The 19,762-nt window shown below is 45.3% G+C and overlaps 2 protein-coding genes across 9 annotated transcripts in view; one reads left to right on the top strand and one right to left on the bottom strand.

The window, feature by feature from the left end:
- The window catches only part of GTF3C1 (general transcription factor IIIC subunit 1), a 72,480-nt gene extending 57,016 nt beyond the window's left edge, over positions 1–15,464 (bottom strand). The window contains exons 1-6 of the mRNA XM_017673146.3: positions 15,199–15,464; positions 12,618–12,827; positions 7,830–8,006; positions 7,069–7,212; positions 4,882–4,978; positions 856–979 (exon numbers count right to left, since the gene is read on the bottom strand). Of these exons, the coding sequence (XP_017528635.3) occupies positions 856–979; positions 4,882–4,978; positions 7,069–7,212; positions 7,830–8,006; positions 12,618–12,827; positions 15,199–15,419 (973 nt within the window). The 5' untranslated portion in view covers positions 15,420–15,464. The remainder of the gene's footprint in view (positions 1–855; positions 980–4,881; positions 4,979–7,068; positions 7,213–7,829; positions 8,007–12,617; positions 12,828–15,198) is intronic.
- An 87-nt stretch (positions 15,465–15,551) lies between these two features.
- The window catches only part of KATNIP (katanin interacting protein), a 223,100-nt gene continuing 218,889 nt past the window's right edge, over positions 15,552–19,762 (top strand). For 6 of the 8 annotated variants that reach the window (XM_073215370.1, XM_036992475.2, XM_036992477.2 and 3 more), the window contains exon 1: positions 15,552–15,712. Coding sequence is in view for 5 of the 8 variants with exons in the window: in XM_036992477.2 (XP_036848372.2) it covers positions 15,706–15,712 (7 nt within the window). In the remaining 3 variants the exon portion in view is untranslated. Of the gene's footprint in view, positions 15,713–18,480; positions 18,987–19,762 lie in introns of those variants that run through there. The other 2 variants (XM_073215371.1, XM_073215368.1) reach the window with 2 other exon arrangements.

Here is a 19,762-nt window from a genome sequence, read left to right as displayed (position 1 = left end):
TCCCATCCAATCTTGTGCTTTTAAAAGTACCTGGACTCTCCAAATTTTTAGTTTATTTGGGTCTGAGGGGTGATTCTTGGCTACTGCCCTTCATGGGCCTTTAGCATTCCCAGTCCACTCAGTCAGTTATCATTTGTCCATCAGCCCTTCAGCATCAAAATACTGTTGACAACGTTTTTTGCATTGGAGGAGTTTGAGAAGAGTGCAGATAAATACATATATTCCATCTATCATCTTTTACTGAAAACTCTGACCCTAGCTTTTTAAATGACCATGCTTAATCAGGAAGGGGTAAACAGTATGGGATAAAAATAAAAAATAGAGAAAAATAGGAACTAAGGAAGGTATTTTAAGTTTTATAGTTTATTGTCCTTAGTTTAGTTTTCTTAAAAGGTTCAAATCCCATCTCTGGTGCTTACTGATTGTTTAACCTTATGCAAGTTACTTAGCATCTCTTAAGTTTAGTTTTCTTATATGTAAAATGGTGTTACCACCACCTACCTTATAGGGCTGGATAATGAGATCACGCAACATAGTTTAGGTACTTCAAAAATGCTAGCTGAAGAATGTGCAAGAAGGAAAAGATGAGCTTGTTTTTGGACACCACAAATTTGAGATTCGGGGGACATCCATATAGAGATTTTTGCTGTTAGTTAGAACTGTTTTCATTCAGCAAACATTTCCCGAGCCCTTTTTTTATAGAAGATCCTAAGTCAGGCACTGAGGAATAAAGAGTTGAATAAATAGGTGAAATCATCCCACTACTAAGGCCAAACAGAGTAAGGCTGGAGCATAGAAAAGAGAAGTGAAAGCTGTCCATGCAGCCAAGGGAATAGAGGCTGAGGCTGTCTTTACCTTTCTTTGTCTTACAAGGTCCACATTCAGGGTGAATCTCTTGTAAGGGAAGAGACACCACCTTCGCTAGGCCAGCATTCAGCATGTACTGGTATAAACGCTTAAATGTCCTCTCGCATAGTCCCTGCAGAACAAAATTTAAGAGCTACTGTTAGGTACAAACAAGGCATTTGAAACTATTCAAGAGTTTTATGAGTGCATATAAATTCAGGACCTGAGTTAATCAATTATCTTGAATGTGGAAACACTGGAGGTACTAATGAGAAATGACTCTTAAACTATGTTGTCAAGGGAACAAAACAAGGTCCAGTGCAATATGTAAATGATTCAATGATTCTGTCTTTTGATTATGAAAGAGAGGAAAAAGATTTGCCCAAAGAGATCCTAAAGGGATATAAAGAGTGAGACTGAGGCAGAGGGATAGAGCTAGGAGACTTTTCACTGTATACTGTTTCATGTTGTTTTGATTTTTTGACCAAGGAAGTGTATTAATTATTAATACACACACACATACACACCCCTCTCCCACAGCAGTGGAATGGAAAAAAATGAAATTAAAAAAAAAATTCATTTAGTCTGTGAAGTTTCAACAAAATGATGGTGAGTGCATAGACCCCAGCGCTCACATTTCTGCAAAGTGGAAACAACCAAAATGCTCACAGGTGCTCCTAGCTGCAAGGGCCACCAATCAGCAGCCTCCAGTGCAGGCCATGTTTTGAAATCTACACTTTTTTCAAAAAAGCAATTTACTTGCCCACATTGAAAGGTGAGGGCTTTTAAATAAAGAAGCAGATTCTGGCTTCTCTTGAAAAACAAGATCTGCAATGAATCCTAGGAGTGTGGTTCCTCACCACAGCCATCAGTGGGAGTGAGGATCAGCTGCTCCCTCCGGACAAGCACACTTGTCCTGGGTGCCATGGCCCTGGGCTCCCAATTGACCCTTGCACAATGAGGCTGAAGATCAGATGCCATTTATCACCACTTTTGTACTGTGTTTTTCTCATGGTAGGTAAGAGGAAAGTTAAATATTTCTTGAATCCATACTGATAACCAAAAATTGTTTATACTTGGCCTATTCCAGTCATTCCTATAGCCCTCCTGGCCACTGCTAGCATTTGATGTTGCAGCCTCTGGATTAGTGAGGCAAATTCTACTGCTCTAAGTTGTGGACTAACAACAGGAGGCACTCCCAACTAGCAGTTGTTAGCTGAGTGTTACAGGTTTCCTCTTGCATTGTGGGGTGGGGGGGGAGTGGGAATAAACAAATGTCTGTGGGCTGCCACCCCCACATGTGTGATCAACTCCCAAACTAGCCAGCACTCTAGCCACTGGGCAGCAGAACATACGACTATCACAGATACAGATGACTCACACATGGCCCATTCAAACCCACTGGCTTGTAAATGGCATCTAACGTTAATCTAGCCATGCCCCCATCATCATAGAAAGACCCTATGGAAGCTCACCCATCAAGTCCCAGCCCTCAACATATGGTTGTAAGCCCTGGACCATCCTAAGTGAGGGAGAACAGTGGAGTCCTGCCTTCTGGGGGACCACCATCAAGAACTTGTATGATCAGCCCAGAAAAAAACAAAGAAGCAATAGGGGCCTCACCCACTCCCCCAAAAAGATAGCATCCATAATCATGGCATCGACCTCACCTAGACTAATTATTCACTAAATCCTGTTCAGCTCTCTCTGTCCCCTATTTCCAGCTGCTGACTAGACAATGCCAAGCAAAAGTTCCAGAAGATTTTCATACTCAATAAATCCCCAAATCAAATTTACCATTTGCCTCATCCTTAATCAGATTTGTTCCTCATTCTGTACTCTCTACTTCATTCACACAGTCATTCAACAAATATTTACTGAGCGCCAGACACTGTCCTCATGGTGGGGGCTTAGCAGTGAACAAACTAGACATGGTCTCCAGCTCCAGTCTAGTGAGGGGCAATCACTCAGCCAGACATCAAGATGCCTCCTCTGCTCACTTTGCGTCCTGGCTTCAGTCGCCCACCAAGTCCCATTAGTGTCACTTCCAAAGCATCTCAACAATTCAAGCCGGTCACCCACCCAGCCTCAGGCCACAGCAACCGCCTTGCCGCCTTGCCTCCGATCACTCTTCTATCCACCAGTTCATTTCCTAAACACTCTTCTCTTCTTGTAACTTCTCCACTTATTAACTGCCACCAGCAGTTTGTAAGGCTAAAGGCTAAAACCCAATTCCTCAGCCTGGTTGGTACTCAAGACTGTATCTTATCCTGATTTTCCTTTCCAGCCACATCTCTTACTGGTCCCACCCAAGCACACTGCCTCCTGGCTACCCGCTGGATTGTTGCCAAGGTCAAAAACATCCCACAGCCTCCCATAAGTAAGTACATGCCTTTGCTCAAGCTGTTTTCCTTTGAAATGCCATTTCTCCTCCATCTATTTTGGGAACACTTAATGTTCAAAGCCCAGCTCAACTGTAACTTGCTTTCTAAAGCTCCCCCGAACTCTCTGAACAAAGCTCACCTCTCCTCTTCTGGAGCTCAGATACACCCTTCTAAGTAGCACTCCAGCCTAAGTGCATGTTCACATGTCGGCCTCTCCAGCTGGACTGCTCCACAACTGTGTGAGACATGCCGTCCTCATGAATTTTGGTCATTATACTGCCCAACATTTCTGGCTCAGATTAAGCACTCATTAAAGTATTTGTTGAATGAATAAGTGAAACCCTCTGTCCTACTCAGTCATTCAAGGGAAGGGAGGCCAGGCTTGTCTGTGGACTAGTCCACAGTGAGTAGGACAGAGGGTTTCAATCTCCAATGTCTGCATGGGCTGGATGAGAAATAGAAACAACAAAGCGGGCAGGTATTTATTAAGTATATAGGAGTTTTCTTCATTTCTACTAAGGTCTCTCAAGAATATGCCTTGTCAGCCCACCTTTTATTTTCTACTTTTGATAGAGACTCGGATACCCAGAAATATTTTTCTCTGATCACAGTATTTTTCTCTGTGCATGTGTTACAAATGGCACTCCTTGGTATCTGAGAAGGTGACAGGAAGCAAGAGGCCTAGGGTGGCTGGCTAGTGCACAGCTATCTTTGGCTAACTGTCGTCATGAAAGACTGCAGGCCCAGGCTTGCCACAGCTTCTGATATTTCAAGGGAAGCTAGAAACCTAGAATTTCATGTGGAATCCCAATTTTTCTAGGCTAAATTTATTTTTAAGAATGTACAGGCCAAATCTGACCCACAAGCCTCAGTTTGTAACCTGTGCTTTAAAGTGACTTAAGGCATGCAGTGAATCTAGCAATAGGAAAGAGACCCCTTTCCCTCTGTTCCATGAACTCGGAGACTAGAGCTTCACCAATACAGCACAAGGCCAGGAGTAAAAAGGATTATCTTGGTGTCTACAATCAGACTCTAAACCATTTTTCTTTATGGACTAAATACTACTATTTAAATTTTTTGTTTAAGTTCTACTATTAACTGACAGAGCAATTAATTTTTCTCCCATTTCCAATACTGGCTCTTTTCAAACTTCCACTGAAGATTGTTCAAATCCGACTAGAATGAGTGCCACTTCTGTGCTCTCTTCCTCTCTTCACTTACCACTGCCTTGACTCCTGGGCCCAAAGACAAAGCAGGTCAATAGCTGCTTTACTCCTGAGCATCTCACCTCCTTCTCTGTGCAATCACTCTGTTACTTCAGTATAAAACTAGCAGGAACACAACCACAAGCTTGGTAACAAAAGGCAACCTGATTGCCCAGATTTACCATTCCATATGAACTTTTTGAGCAGGTTCTAAAGCAAACCCAGGGAAATGGAAGCCAATCAAAAGCAAGAAGGATTTACATTAAGGACTGAGCACTTTTTCATTCTGTAAAACATAGGAAGATCCCACCTGTTTCACGGTTAGGGATAGTTGGGCTCTGAACTGGGCTTCGACTGTAATTCATTTACTCTACACTTGACAGAGACCTCCCCACTGCCATACAGACCAATGCAGCCCCGCACACGGGAAGCCCCAGGCAGCTCACCAGTTCCTCCCTCAGCTTTCCCAGTGTTTCTATCTGGTTACTTCGTGTGCTCAGCACAAGCGAAAGCTTCTCCATAAGGATGTCATATTTGCTCCTCCTGTGAGAAACCCGAAACAGATCATTTGTTCAAACTTATTGCCAAACTTTTAACAGATGTCAAAGCAAGACTGAAATGACAACACATTAAACTACTGAACTGCAGTGTTAGGTCTTGGCAATCATCTCCAACACTTTCCAGCTGAAGACTGTGGCTCTGAGTGGTTCGGTCACACAGCCATAGGCACCTAAGACCCAGATGCTATGGCTAAAACTTTAATGATTCTTTAAGATGCCTTACATTCTTACCATGCTTTCAAGTTTAGGAAGTACCTTATACATTTCCTTGTAAGTCACTTGATGAGGAAGGACATAAGGAAGTTCACAGGCTTTCAAAAATTCAGGCCCAAAATGCCAACCTAGGCCTTCCAAATCCAGGCCTCTCTTCCCTGCATCCTGGTGCCTCTGAGTCTGAAGCCCTGATTTTCACTGACTTCACCGGTGTGACTGATCCCACCTTCCATCTCATTTTTACTGTGAAGAGGATATCATAGTAAATGATTCCAAGCTAAGGGCCACCCATGGAAGCCAGTGAAGAGAACAAAGGGCCCCTTGACTGTGTGTGCCTGGGGGAGCTTGGGGAAGGTGGGCAGGGAGGGGCCTTCGTGCCAGCAAGGCTGGGAAAGGTGAACTTGGCTTAACTGCCCACAGGTCCAGGGGCACAGAGGGCATATGTGTGGCACTCAGAGACTACACCTCCTTCTCCATTTTTACTGCCTCTCAACGAATGAAATAAATGAGGGTTCAGAAACTTACTGCATAAGTACTGTGTCATGGCTATTTCACAGAAGAGGAAACAGTGGCTTAGAGAGGTCAAGTAAGGGAAAAGGATTCAAATATAGGTCTTGACTTAGTCCATTGTTCCTACATCTACTCACAGGTGCTATCCCATATTCTTTGAAGATCACAGGCTATATACCAGTTATAAATTAGGTGATAAAGGCATTTAGCCAATGGATAGTATGACTACATGATTAAAATGCAAATTATTGAAGTATGATTCTCTCTAATGCACTATTTCCAAAATGTAGGTTTGAAGACAAATTTGGAGTTTTAACGGGAGGACAGTGACATCTTCATTCCAGAAATCTTTAGTCAATTGTCAGTCCACACACATATACCAAGCACCTTCTTCGGACCCAGCCCTGTGCTATGTAGTGGACACTAGAAACTTTGACACTTACACATAATCCTGGTGTTTACCACACCTCCCTTTTGGAGGGTGTGTCAACCACTGGGTAAAGGGCAAGATATCTGTTATCTGACAGGAAAAGTGCAGTCACTCCCTGTGGCCCAGGAAAAGGATCTGCCCACTGCCTTCCAACTGTCCATGGATAATCCCCACCTCTACCATGGAGCACTGGTGGCCAGACACTGGGGGCTCCCTCCCAGCTCACTCACTCAAGGATGACTTATTCTGGGCCCTGCACCAGCTTGCCCCTTCCCCACCCTAGTCTTTTCCCCTCCTAAGAAGGAGTGTGTTGGGTGGTAGAGGGCAGGCAGAGACCTCTCTATAGGGTGGTAGAATATTTCTTCCCCTCATTCCTATGCCAGCTAATTAGTCACCGCCGAAAGGGGATTAAAGACTCAGGGATGCACTCCCAGAGACTCTCTGGTCCTCTGAAGGGAAAGTGCACATTTTAGCACCTTGCTGTATTGTCTGGATTAGGATACACAGCTAAACAACAACATCACGCATAGTGTTACTATCCCATCCATGTAGGTTGATTATGATGGTTGCATGCTGGAAAACATGCCAATTTTAAATTAATACAATTCAGTCTCAACTCTGTCACTGTAACAAATCAAATTTGACTCATTTACTTTTATTATTTTTATACTCTGAAAGAATTTCACCAAAATGTTTATACTTCCTATTGCTGGGCTATGGGGTTATAGGTACTTATTCCTTCCTTTCTGTATAATTTCCAGATTTGCTACGTAAGTAGGACTTATTTTCATCATCAGAAATAGTAAATATTTTTTCAAAGCCATAATCATATTCTAATTCTGCTCTATGATTTTTAAAGAGGTAACACACATGGCTAAACAACAGATGTGACAAAGTGTTCTGGTCCCTATACAATGTACCTGTCCACATGAAACCGGTTCAGGAGGAGGAGGATCGAGTGCTGCTGGGCTCCAGTGGGTAATCGGATCACATGTGACTGCATCGTAATGAGCCCGTTCTTGTTCAGAATTTTCCTATGATAGTGGAGCTTCCCAGCATCCACCCTGCAGGGGAGGGAGAATGTGCTGTTGGTTCGCCTTGTGGGCTGCTTTCAGCACACAGTGCAGAGAGGTCACATCTGGACCTGAATACCACAGATACACACCTTCTATTCACAGTCTAAAAGAATAGTTGCTATGAGGCAATGGCCTTGGGAAGGACAGCCATGCCCCCGCCAAAGAGCACACCCCAGGCCCTCAGGAGAGGCAGACGGGGAGGTGGGGGAACAGGCCAGGAGAAATGGAGTGGGAAGGGATGGCTGGGGTGGGAGGCAATAAGGTTTAACAAGGATCAAATATGGGTCTCTAATCCTATAGTGGCCAATAACCAGGGTGATTATACATCCTGATTTGCCATATGTCCCAATTTATGCCAACTGCTTTGCTGTCCCTTCTGGTCAGCTCAGCTTCCATTCTCACAATGTCTAGTTCGGGCAATAAATTATAGTCACCCCAGGGTCTCTTCAAAAAGCAAGCACAGTGCTCCCAATACCCATGGACTGTGGACTGCCTAGGCAGCAGGGATGAAAGGAGTGGGGAAGAAAGTCAGCAGGCCCCTGCTAGGGGTCAGGGCACGATGGTCAGCACAGCCTTCAAAGCAAAGAAGCAAGTTAGCCCCTCACTTGAAAGCAGTGCTGTGGAGGTCTCGCTGGAGCTCCCCTTGCCACCGGGATCGGCCTAAGCGCTCCAAAATGCAGTAGGAGAAGTCAGGGAGCTTCAGGTCGGGGTCGCCCTCCAAGCCTATCAAGGCCCTGTAACGCATGTCCTGGGAGGCAACGATGATCAGTTTCTTCCCCCATCTGCAAATCAGAAACAACCACATGAAGAAATAACTTTGATTTTGAGAAAATCGAAATATAAAAAAGCAGTTTAAAGAACCACTGTTTTCTGCTGCTTCTTAGAGGTTCACAACCCCCTATTAAGGAGGTTTCAGTCTTGGAACCACACAGTGTTCAGGATGAAGAGCCAATTTGGTCATTTCCTTGTGTAATTCCCTCCCAGGCCTTACCAGTACACTCACACCAAAACCCCAACTTCCCACGAGGGCCTGGGATGTCCTACATACCTTCCACCACTCTGCCCCTCCTCACAAAATCCTGCTGGTCTTGAAATAAGTGCCTTCCTCTGACTGGCTGCTCTTCTCCCAGTCTTCAGGTCTCCAGGTCATTGCTTCAGACATCAGCTACTCAGGCCTTCAGTGAAGTGCCAACCAGAGTCCACGCCCACCTCTACCCATTTCCATATTCCTCACAGCACCCAGCACTCTTGAAAATGCTTATATAGATATAGATATAGACATACATACATACACACACACACACACACACACTTTGGAGACATTCCTGTCTGTTCTCCCCTTTCAAATATAAGAGCTGTAAATGCAGACACATTGTTGACTTGTGCCTAGAATGATTGGGTGCATATTAGGGATTTTGTAAATAATTTAAGTACGTGAACTAGCCCACTGAACTGGGAAGATAAACCTGAGTCAAGGACACTGAACTATGTAATCAGTGAACCTGTAGTCTGTTAAAGACCAGAACTGGGACAAATCATTAATTCCTCCTATTGCCTAGGTTTGTGAAAAACTATACCTGAAAAATAGGCCAAGAATACTTCCCGACAGAACACCTGTGAGATTAATGGGATTAATACATAAATCAGGTAACAGAGAAATCAAATGTACAAATACATATGACTTGATTGTTTTTCCTACAACTCTTGATGCGTGATCAAAAACAGAATGATTAGAGCCAAAACAGTTCCTACAACACGTGACCGCCCTCACATGGTTTCAGTGTCCTTGAGGAGCATCACGCCCTAGGGCTAGACTCAAGGTTAGATGATGATTGTGTGTTGATCATGTGTGGAACCCCCTACTCAGAATTCTTTAGATATTTAAGTTCATTTTCTTGGTAAACATGAGGAGTGCCTTTTTGGCATTACTCTTGTGCTGCAAAGCCTTAAGTCCCCTAGCTGGCCTTTCAGATCTCCAGCACTCCAACGCGTTCCCTCCAAATCTGCGGGTCAGAGGCAGGTGGGAGCTGACAAACACCGATTTCTCTGCTGAGGCCTAGCAGTCTCCCCCATGGAGGCCCCACTGCCTGTCCTACCTACTCATTTCTGTGGCCATCATGCGCAGCTTGGCCCGCTGCACTCACACACCCTCAGGGTTCAGGCCCTGCGGCAGACAGCCCACAGGCTGTGCTGGCAGAGAACCCATCACTCAGCACTGCTGGCATCGAGATACACCCACTTGGAAAAGCTCCCTTTCCAAGATCAATGTCACCAAGGGTCCACAAAGAGGAGCCCACGGGCCGCCAACCCTCTCATCTGGAGCAGCATCTCCCCTTCCTAGCTCTGTCGTTTACAGACCCCTGACCACAAGGGCTGTGTTCAGTCCCATCACACTCGGACAGTTCTTCCTTGGGCCCCATACCAGATGACTTCACTGCTACCACCAAGTTGACGAAAAAGAAAAAAGAGGCTGTCTTCATTTTAACTTAACTATAGCTTCCTTCACACTGCTCATGACCAATAATTAATCTTTTGCAGAGTCACGGAATTCTCTATAGTTTTTCCAAAAGAAGTGTTAGGTTGTAAATACATGTGAAGGACAGAGTTTACTTTCTGGGTCTGCATGTCATACACTTAGAATCTATGCTCTCTCATCTCAAGACAGGCTCATTAAGTTAATAAGAGAAGATTAGTTGAGGAAAGAATGTTTGAAATGCAAACTGGTTTGCTGCTTTTTAAATGTACTCAGAATCGTTTACTACTCTGTACTATCATACATACCAACTACTGATTAAGCACAATGCAAACCAGAGATACCAAGGTAAATGAAAATGGTATCTTCCTTCAAGGAGTTCAGTCTACTGAAGGAGAAAGACAGGAAAATGAATAATTCTGCTATGACTCAATAACTGCTCTGACAGACAGCATAGTGGTTGAGGCTATGAAGCGACATTTATGAGGAGCCCCAGTTCAAGCTAAGGTGTGTGAATGGAGCATGTGTATAGTAATGAGGGAAAGCTCTCAAAGGAGGGATTCCTGAGTTAGCAGTACACTGGATGGGTGCAGAGTGAGGAGGCAGAATGTGCAGGAAGGGGCATGCCTGTGGGGGTGGCTGGGGGGCGAGTGGTGCGGCATGGCTGCAAAGTCTGGTGCATGGCAGCACGCTAGAAAGTGGAAGGAAGGAAAGCTGAAGAGGCTGGTGGGAGTTTACATCCTGAAAGGCCTTGGGATGCCATGCTGGGGAATTTAGATTCTATGACATAGGTCAGGGGTTACAACTTCAAACTCAATACATTAGTCAATCAGTTAACATGCATTTTTAGGAGCTGGCTTTGTGCTAGGCATATTCTAGATCCTAAAGCTACAGCTGTGTGAGACAGAGTTCCTGCCCTCAAGAATTTATAGCCTGGTGAGAACAGAGTAACATGAACAATTAAGACCACTTTGGTACCAAAAAGAGTACTATGATGGTGCCTGGGCAACAGGGAACACTTTTTGATGAGGTGAGTTGAAGGATGAATGAAAAGAAGGAGGTGGAGCTGTTAAGGCAGAACATTCTAGGCAGAAGGAACCACATGTGCCAAAGCCCAGCGACAGAAAGGAGCCCAGCAAGGTCAGGCTGAAGCATAGTGAAGGGTCAGGCAAGTTGAAAGGGCTGAGGTCAGAAATATGGGTGGGACAGAGCCTGAAGGGGCCCAGTCAGCAGGGCAGACAGCAGCTGCAGGGCATGGGGGATCTGGGGTGGCTATGTCCCCTACGTCACCAGGTAAAAATTCAGTCCCAGTGCAATTACATCTTTGATTTTTCAAGAGAAGCCAGAAATCCCGATTTTAAATATTAACAATGAAATAAAATAAAAAAACAACAAAACACCATGCTGAATAAATAAAGCATGTCTGAGGGGAGATTTGGCTGGTCTGAAACCTCTGTCCTGAGTGAACAGGTCACTACCCATCACACTTCTATCTGAGAAAAAAATACAGCATAGAAAGTTAAAAAGAGAAGAGACAGCATGAAGGGAGACAGTCAGGAGACTGCTGCATAATTTTGAGGCCAAAAGGGGTTTGAGAAAACTAGAAGGTCAAGTCCATAGGACTTGGTGGCCAACTGAATGTAGAAGTTAGGAAAGAAGGGGTCTAGGAAGAGTCCCAAATTCACAGCTTATATAGCCAAGTGCATGGGAAGATTCCCAAGCAGAGTAAAGAAACAAGAAAGTAAAGAAAAGGAAGAGAAGGCAGGTTTGGAGTGAAGGGGAGCAATGTTCTAACTTCCTGGCATGCTGAGTCGGGGGGCAGGTTAATGAAGGGTCCCACAGGGCACTTGCAAGGAAGTGTAACTGAGCCTTTGGAAGTAGCCAACAAGGGGTGGGCAGTCAGAAAGCCCACAAAGGAGCTGGTGAGGATCAGCTAGGAAAACAGAAAAACAAAATGGGAAGTCATGGGGCAAAAGCTTCAAAAGTCCTTAATGGGGTGAGAGGTTGAGTGGTTAGGGCCTAACAGTGTCCACAGGTGTGTTAAAAGGGGTCTGAGAGGATGAGCTTCCTGTGAACTGATAAAGCGCAGAATCAGGCCTGCAGTGGGCAAAGGAGTTGACGGGAGGTGAAGAGGGAGGAAGAGTGGGTGCAGCTGTTCCTTCCAAGAGGCATGGCGGAAGCGACAGAACAAGAACATAGTTACAGGGCATCTGAGCTCAAGAGAAGGGTCTGTTGAGGGATGGGCAAGTCACATCGGTGTACTGAGGAGAACACACGAGTAGACAGGTAAACACTGAAAGTCAAGGAGAAAGAGAGCGGAGAGAGGCAGGAAGTGCACGAGGTACAGGGCGCTGGGCTGGGGAGCAGGTCACAGCCCCTTCCAGCACCAATCCTCTGAGATGTCTCCTCTGAGATGAAGGAGAGGGAAAAGAATGTGGGGAAGTCTGCAAGTTAAAGAAGATGGAAATTAGGAGAGTTTATACTGGTAGCTTCTCCCTGTTCGGTAAAGTGGGGAAGTTAAGTGGGAATGTGGGTAGGGAGAGAACTGAGAAAATGACAATTTGGATTAGCCATCCTGGGGAGTAGGGACCCAGACTGAAGTTTCACAGAAGGATCATGGGGCAGCACAGGGCCTGGCTTAAATAAGAGAATGAAAGGCACCAATCCAATTGGTAGCTGCCTGTTCTGCCCAACTGTGCTAGGGCTGTGGACACAAAGGAAAGAGAAAGGCAGGCTCCTCTGCCCCCTGAGCAAAATCAGCCCCAACAGGATCAGAGTGAAGAAGGCAGCAGACTGGCCTAGTGCAGGGCTGGCTCACTCCACCAGACACTGAGGCTGCAGCCATCTCAGCGTTCTGACCACATCCCTGACTTCAAAGCAGGAAGAGTCCCATGAGTTTCTGATGGTGCAAATCAGTTACCTGCCAAAGGCTTCCGCCATTGTACAGCAGGGCTGTAAAGACTTGGTCCTGATGTCACTGGTAATGTTTTTCCTCTCCTTAAAATACCGGCATGAGCCCTGGATGCCATCCTTATTCTCTAAGATCATATGAATGGGGTAGACATCCTCCAAAGGGACTGGGTCCCTCCTTGACTCCAAAATTCCTGTTTCCAAGTCAATTTCTTCATACCTAAGGGGGAAAGCACAAATATCAAACCACGGCTCAGCTTCAGAAATAACATATGCTTGGTGTGTTCTTCTGACACTTTCTAGCAGAAATCAGAGAGAGGGAGTGACATCACTCCAGTCTTCCCATCTTAGAAACACAGATCATCTTGACAAGCAGAGTCCTGCCTCTCTAGCCCAGAGAATACAGACCTCTCCAAGATCCCCAGCTCTACCCCAAAAGCCAAATGCTGGAACCAGAACCACTTTACTGGCCTAAGTCAAGGCCTTTTGGTTTCCCTCCTAATCTGGTGCCTGCATGTTACCAGCTCTCATCTTTTGAATCCTCAGTCCTGTCTTTTTCCCTCCTTGGTACCACATTCTCCCAGTTGCCTCATATCAACACCATGGACATCTCTGACTTGCATCTCTTCTTTTATCCAGCAGCCAAGTTTGTCAAGATTTCCTTAGGATCTTGCTCACATCCTGCACTTGCCTAGTTGAGGCTAAAACCCACGTATACTTTTCAGGCCTTTTCTTCCTTGCCCTCTCTGTGACCTTTGCATGGCTTAACCCTCCATTCTCAAATCTCATCTTCCTCCAGCTTCCAGGACACCATCCTGGACTGCTGCCCTCTACCTTTCCAGCCATACCTTCTTTTCAAAGCTCCTGGTCCTCCACACATGCTTTAAATGTAGGCTCACCTAAGGGCATTACTTAAGGCCTCCAGTCACAGCACACTCTCTCCTAAGAATGGTTCTAGCCAACTGCTTTAATTACCAACCATATGCGATGACTCTACATGTCTAACTAGCTCAGGCACTCCCTGTGGCCCACTGTCACTCCTGTGAAGCCAGATGAACACAGAATGTCCACTTAATAACCCAAAGGACCCTCAAACTCAAAGTGTCTCAAAATACATTCAACACCTTCCCCCCCTCCCCTCAGACTCAACCACTGTGCTGCTCCTCTGGGTTCCCAGCCAGAGCGATGGGCTCGGTATTGCCTCAGCTACCCAAATGTCAGGAACTCGATGGCATCATCCTTCATTCCTAGCTTTCCTTACACCCCACATCCAGTCCCCAAATCCTCTTGATTCTTCTGCCTCCTACATCTTCATTCCATCTGCTTCTCTCTTCATTCTCCCCTAAACTATGGTAACCCAAACCATGATCAGTTGTTCCCGACTGGATTACAAGTCTCTTAACTTCACTCTTTGCCCTTAGTCTGATCCTCTCTTCCAACTGTCCTTCTGGTAAAGGCAAAACTCTTTAAGTGGATGAAAAGAACATTGATTACCTCTCCACTCCAATTTGGTTAAGGGCAGAGTGGATTCTGTACCCAGACATACTGGATTCAAATTCTGGGCTCTGCCCTTGCTAGTTGGTGACCTTGAAAAAGTCACCCAACCTCCCTGTGCCTCAATTTTCTCTCCAGAAAAATGGGGATAATATCCACCTCCTACGGTAGTTGTAAAAATTAATTAACTTGCTTATATGTCAGGATCTTAGAACAGTCCCATCTTACAATAAGCATATATGTAAGGGTCAACTATTATTCCTCATTCACTACCTCCAATTCTACACTTCAGTCAAACTTATATCTCTTTCTTTAGTCTTTCTCATTTACTGTTCTCTGTCCAGAATACTATGACAACTGGTCACCTAAACCCAACCTTTAAGTCTTGTTTTGGACAGTATTACCTCTGGGGACCTCTCCTCTCCCTCACAATATGGCTTAAGAGTTCAGGCTCTGGAGACAGATTGCCTGGGTTCAAATCAACACTCAGTTACTTAAAATCACCATAACTTTGGACAGGTTAAGTAGTCTCTCTCTATGGCTCAGTTTCCTCCTCTGCAAAAGGGGAAGAGGGCAGCACCCACTTCATAGAGTCACTGTAATGACCAAGTGAGTTCAGACTCCTGAAGCTCCCAGAACAGAATCTTGGAATAGTACCAGGCCAATAGTGAGCACTTAACAAATGCTACCTAATATTATTATTGCTAAGATCACTGTTATGCAGATCTCTGGCTGCCTTAAGCTCTCTAGTTCAGCATTGAATGAATGCCCCAGAAAGATATGATGAACTCAACTGTTTCCAGTCTTGATCTGAACTGCCTTCTTGCTCCAATCCTATCCTCCACTTTAAAGGCAATAATACTCTTTGAAGCCCGAAGGATATCCCCCCAGTCCTGCTCACCATCACCCCAAACACACATGGATGTTATGGGCCATCACCAGATGACCCCCAACTCCACCAGCCGCCTGGGCCCAAGCAGGCCTGGGACCGACCCCAAACCAGCCTTACATAGTGCCGTTCCTCCCTCGGCTCCACTCCTGGCTCCCACCCCCATCAGACCCCAGCTCTGCGCCGCCCGTACGGCCAGGCCGCTGACCGGTCCTGGAGCTGGAGGTCGGGTCGTTCTCGAGGCTCCTCATAGAAGCTGATGCCCGGGTGCGTAGCAAGGGCCTGCCACAGAAATTCCTGCGTGTAAGGCTCCAAAGGCAGCGGGAAGGGCGGCACTCGCGTCTCCAGACGGCTCCACAGCGCGGGCAGACACAGGCCATCAAGGCCCTCCAGGGCCACCTCGTCCAACAACGATTCCAGCGCGTCCATTCCTACTTCGACTAGCAGCGCTCTCTGCGCCTGCGCACCACGCCGCCGACTATTCCCCGGCCAGCGCGCTTGCGCACAACACTCGACAGCTCGGAGAGGTGGGTCGGACCTGGAGATCGTAGAAGTTCCAGCGAGCCGGAGACAGACTGCCGTCAGTCCTCTTGGAGGCGGGCTTAGTCAGTGAAACTCCGCTGCCATTTGTCCAGAACCCCGCAGTAACCAGGGGAACTGCAAACAGTGTAGCGGCCGCTTCCGGTTCTAGTACCCGGAACCGCCGCCTTTAGGGATGGACGGTGAGTGTCAGTGGGCCCCTCTGGGAGGTCGGGCGGTTATACTCTTATCACTCCTGAGGTCTCCCCAAACAGAATTCTAGACCACAGAACCCTGTACTACCACTGCCAGACTCAAAGTGGTCTCCAGTCTTGAGGGAAAGAGAACTTCAGTGGTCTGGGATGGGGAGTAGAGTCTGAGGGGGGTGATTGGTCAGCGGTTTGGTGACCGTGCCGAGTTACGGTGTAGGAACCCGCTACGGGCCGGGGGCTTAGTGAAAGATCGAAAGAAGTAGATGTCTGAGTGGGGTCTTGTGTGCCCTGGGATGTGGAACTGTGGGATCTGGGAGTTGGCATGGGGGTAATGCGTCATTGTGAGGAGTGGGGTCGTCAGCTAATGCGAACAGGGAGCTGGTAAGGTGGGTGCAGGGAGACTAAGGAATACTCTCTTTCCGTCTTTTCATGTTAATAATTGGTACTGTTCAGTGCCAGGAACTCTGTAAGCGCTGTCAAGCAACACCTCCCTAAGCTTCATAACAGCCTTTTGAAGTCAGTGTTGTTTTCCCATTTTACAAATGAGGAAACTGAGGCTCAAAGAATTTAAGTAACTTGCCACAAAGCAAACAGCCAGCATATGACGAAGTGAGTAAGGAGCCAGACACTCTGTCTTTTGAGTTGAATTATGGAGTTGGCTATTTTGAAGGGGTTTTAGAGGTGCAGATCCCAGAGGGTGCAAATGCGGATACCTACAAGGGCATGTCTGGTGGGCTAGATTGGGCTGTGACTGAAAGTCAATTCTCCTTTTGAAAAGGAAGCTTCTCACTTTAGCTCCAACCAATTATTTTCCTAGGGCACTTCTCAAAATATCATCATGGCCAATCTGTCTAAAGGCCAGACACAGCCTGTGGGCCACCATTTAGGGGTCCCTGGTTAGAATCATGGAATTGACATTTGGAAGCAATGTAAAAATAGGTTACTCTGATATCTCATTTTGTAGGTGGGAAGACTAATGTCTAGTGAGACTGGGAGGGTCCGTACTAGAATCTAGATCATTTTTCTTATTTCACCACTGTCCCTCACTTCTGGGGAATCTGTTCTTTGTGATATCCATTTAATGCAGTATGGAAAGAAAAAACTTTTAAAAAATTGAACAGTCTGTTATGTTCTTAAATGACACCTTTGCCCATGCACTTCAGAGGTACTATAAAATGTCACTTGCCAGTTTGTTATGTGGAAAGGTCAGTGTAACATTGGTGTAGAACAACAGTTCTCAAATCTTTGGTCTCAAAACACTTCATGCTGTTAATCTTGAAAGAGCTTTGTTTATATGTACTTTATCTATGGCATTTATGATATAAAGCTGAGAAAGTCTAAAGCATCCATTTATCAATTCATTTAAAAATAACAAATATGGGTAAATGTAGTAACCACATTGTTTTTCATGTGAAACCTTCATAAAAGTGTATCTCAATCATACCTTAATAAATAATTTAACTTCTAAACATAAAAATTACTTTTAATGAAAAACAGCTATATTTCCCCCAAAAAATTAGTAGGAAAAGAGGGCATTGTTTTACACTTTCCCAAATCTGTTCAATGTCTGCTTTGATAGAAAATAACTAGATTCATTTCTGCTTCAGCAACCAAACTTGTTATTTTGGCTGATGTATATGAAGGAAATCTGGCCTCACATAGATATATAGTTGGAACAGGGAGTGTTTTAATTGCTTTTTCAAACTTTTCAATTTCTTCTTTGATACTACACCCAAACTTAGCACATGGTAGTTTCTTGAAATTTAGTTGTGATGTGGCATTTGAAACCATATTGGTGAATTTTTGTACTCTGTTACATTAAAATCCATTGATCTCTCTTGACCTTTAATTGGATATTTTACCCATGTATGATTTTATAACATTAGGCATTGGTCATTTGAAAAACGTTGGTTCACTGAGTTATGCAAATCTGCCAAATGTTGATATTTGAAATTTCATTACATAATATCAAATGTAATGTTACCACCTATCTCATCTAAAAAAAAAGCTTAAGCTAGTAAACTCAAGATAGTTGAAACACACTTTCTGCTTGTTTTCACTTGAAAGCTTGAATTTCATCATTGGCAACAAATACTGCCAGTTGTTTCCTTAAAGGGATAAGCTCACTTCTTTTGTATTTAAAAAAATGTAAAACTCCCCAGTCTGAATGACTGTAGTTTTTCTATTAGCTGTTCACTCAAGTAAAAATGGCATTTTAGATAATAAGTGGCTAGTTCAGCTGGCACCTCAATCACACAAGAATTTGTTGGGCTCTGTTGTTGTACTTTGGCTTATATCAGAAGTGCTTTATGTGTACTTCCCATTTTTTCACACAATATGAAAAAGATTTGTACTCAGTTGAAATTTAATAAAATTAATTTTTACTATTTCATCAAGACATTCTTAAGTGAAAATGATTGTTTTATTGTGAGTACATGGCAGTAAAGAATATAATGACTACTAGTACAGTTTGGTGCCACTGTCTTGTAGCTACTCAGACCACAAGCAGTTTCACCCACTATTGCTTTTATAACAGTGCAACTATCAGCACAGTGACGAAGCCTTAGAATTGTGAAGAAAATAGTTTTGTCCTTGTGGACCCTTCCTCTTCCAAGGATCTGTGTAATATACTTTTAGAAACATTGCTTGTAGACTATTTTCAATAAGTCTGCTTACTCACTTCTACTTGTTATTGAAAGGAAAGGAGCAACACACAGCAGCAATTCACCGGAGAAATCCGCTTTATTAGGGAAAGGTGCTGGGTTATATAGGAAGGGGCATGGGGTGATTGTGGTGTTACTTCTACGGGACTGGTGGCTATTGGCTAGGTGCTGGGATTGGGAGAGGGGGCGAGAGGTGATTGGGCTTCAGGTGGCGCCAGAGGGAACCGAGGACGCCCCCCGCCCCTGCAAAGAGAAGCCGGAAGTTCACCATCTTACTGGTGGGGGCCCTTCATTCCCCCCTTTCTCCTCTGTGGGGTTGTGGATGTTGTTTTCTCTCTGACTGCTTCCTGCTGAACGGGGGTGGAGAAGGGAGTGAGGGCTTGAGGATTGGGAGGAAAGGGTTGATAGGACTCCCCGCAGTAAGGACGAGTAGATGTGGACTTCTTCAGGTTGGAAATCAATGAAGGTTCCCTGTAACCATAGGTCGAGGACTTGTTGATTCCAATGGTGCCAAGAGGATATGGGTGTCAGGAGCCAGGCGTCTGTGGCCATTGTTTCCAGGAACTGTTTCCAGCGGAGAGAGGGGTCCATCTCAACGTGTGGTGAGGAGGTCACGTGAGGGTGAGGGATCTTCTGTGGCCAGAAGCTGGTAGTTCCTGAGTAAAAGCTGGTTGAAAGCTTGATCAGAGATTTTTCCGACTTCAGATTTGATGAACTTTATTATACAGGGTAAGAAGAGACAGGCGAGAAGAATGATTATTATGGGGCCTGCAATGGGCCAGACCCAGGTAAGGAGGGGGTTTGTTAGTATTGAAGAGAATGGGTTGGAATTGGAAGCAGAGTGGAGACTGGAGGCAAGGTCGGTGAGTTTGTTAATGTCAGTTTCTACAATGCCGGATTCGTTGATGTAATAGCAGCACTCTTCCCGGAGGAAGACGCAGGTGCCGCCCTTCCAGCTATAAGCAGATCTAAGGCCCGCTGGTTTTGAAGGGTGACCTTAGCTAGCGAAGTGACCTGTCTTTGGAGAGAGGCTAGGGAATCGGCAGTGGATGTCAGGGCTCCCTCAAGTTTGGCATTGAGATCTCTAACTGCCCATAGAGAGTGACCCAAGGCTCCTCCTGAAAACCCTGCCCCAATGGTTGAGGTGGTCAAAGAGATACTGACCATGATGGGAAGGAAAGCAGCCCTTTTTGTGCGTGAGGGCAAGGGAGGTTGGAGCTCAAGAAATTCTGCCATGCTGTAAAGTGTAAGCTGTGGGATTAGGGTGACGAGAATGCAGGGTGTATTGGAGTTGGGAGGCAGTGAGTTGAAAAGACTGCCATTACACCAAAAGAAGTGTCCTGGTTGCGTAAAAGTCTTAGAGCCGGAGGTAGGGGTG

This window comes from Manis javanica, chromosome 10, assembly GCF_040802235.1.
Source record: "Manis javanica isolate MJ-LG chromosome 10, MJ_LKY, whole genome shotgun sequence".
Lineage (NCBI taxonomy): Eukaryota > Metazoa > Chordata > Mammalia > Pholidota > Manidae > Manis > Manis javanica.
Note: the sequence above shows the minus strand (reverse complement) of the source record. Positions and strands in the feature narration are given on the sequence as shown.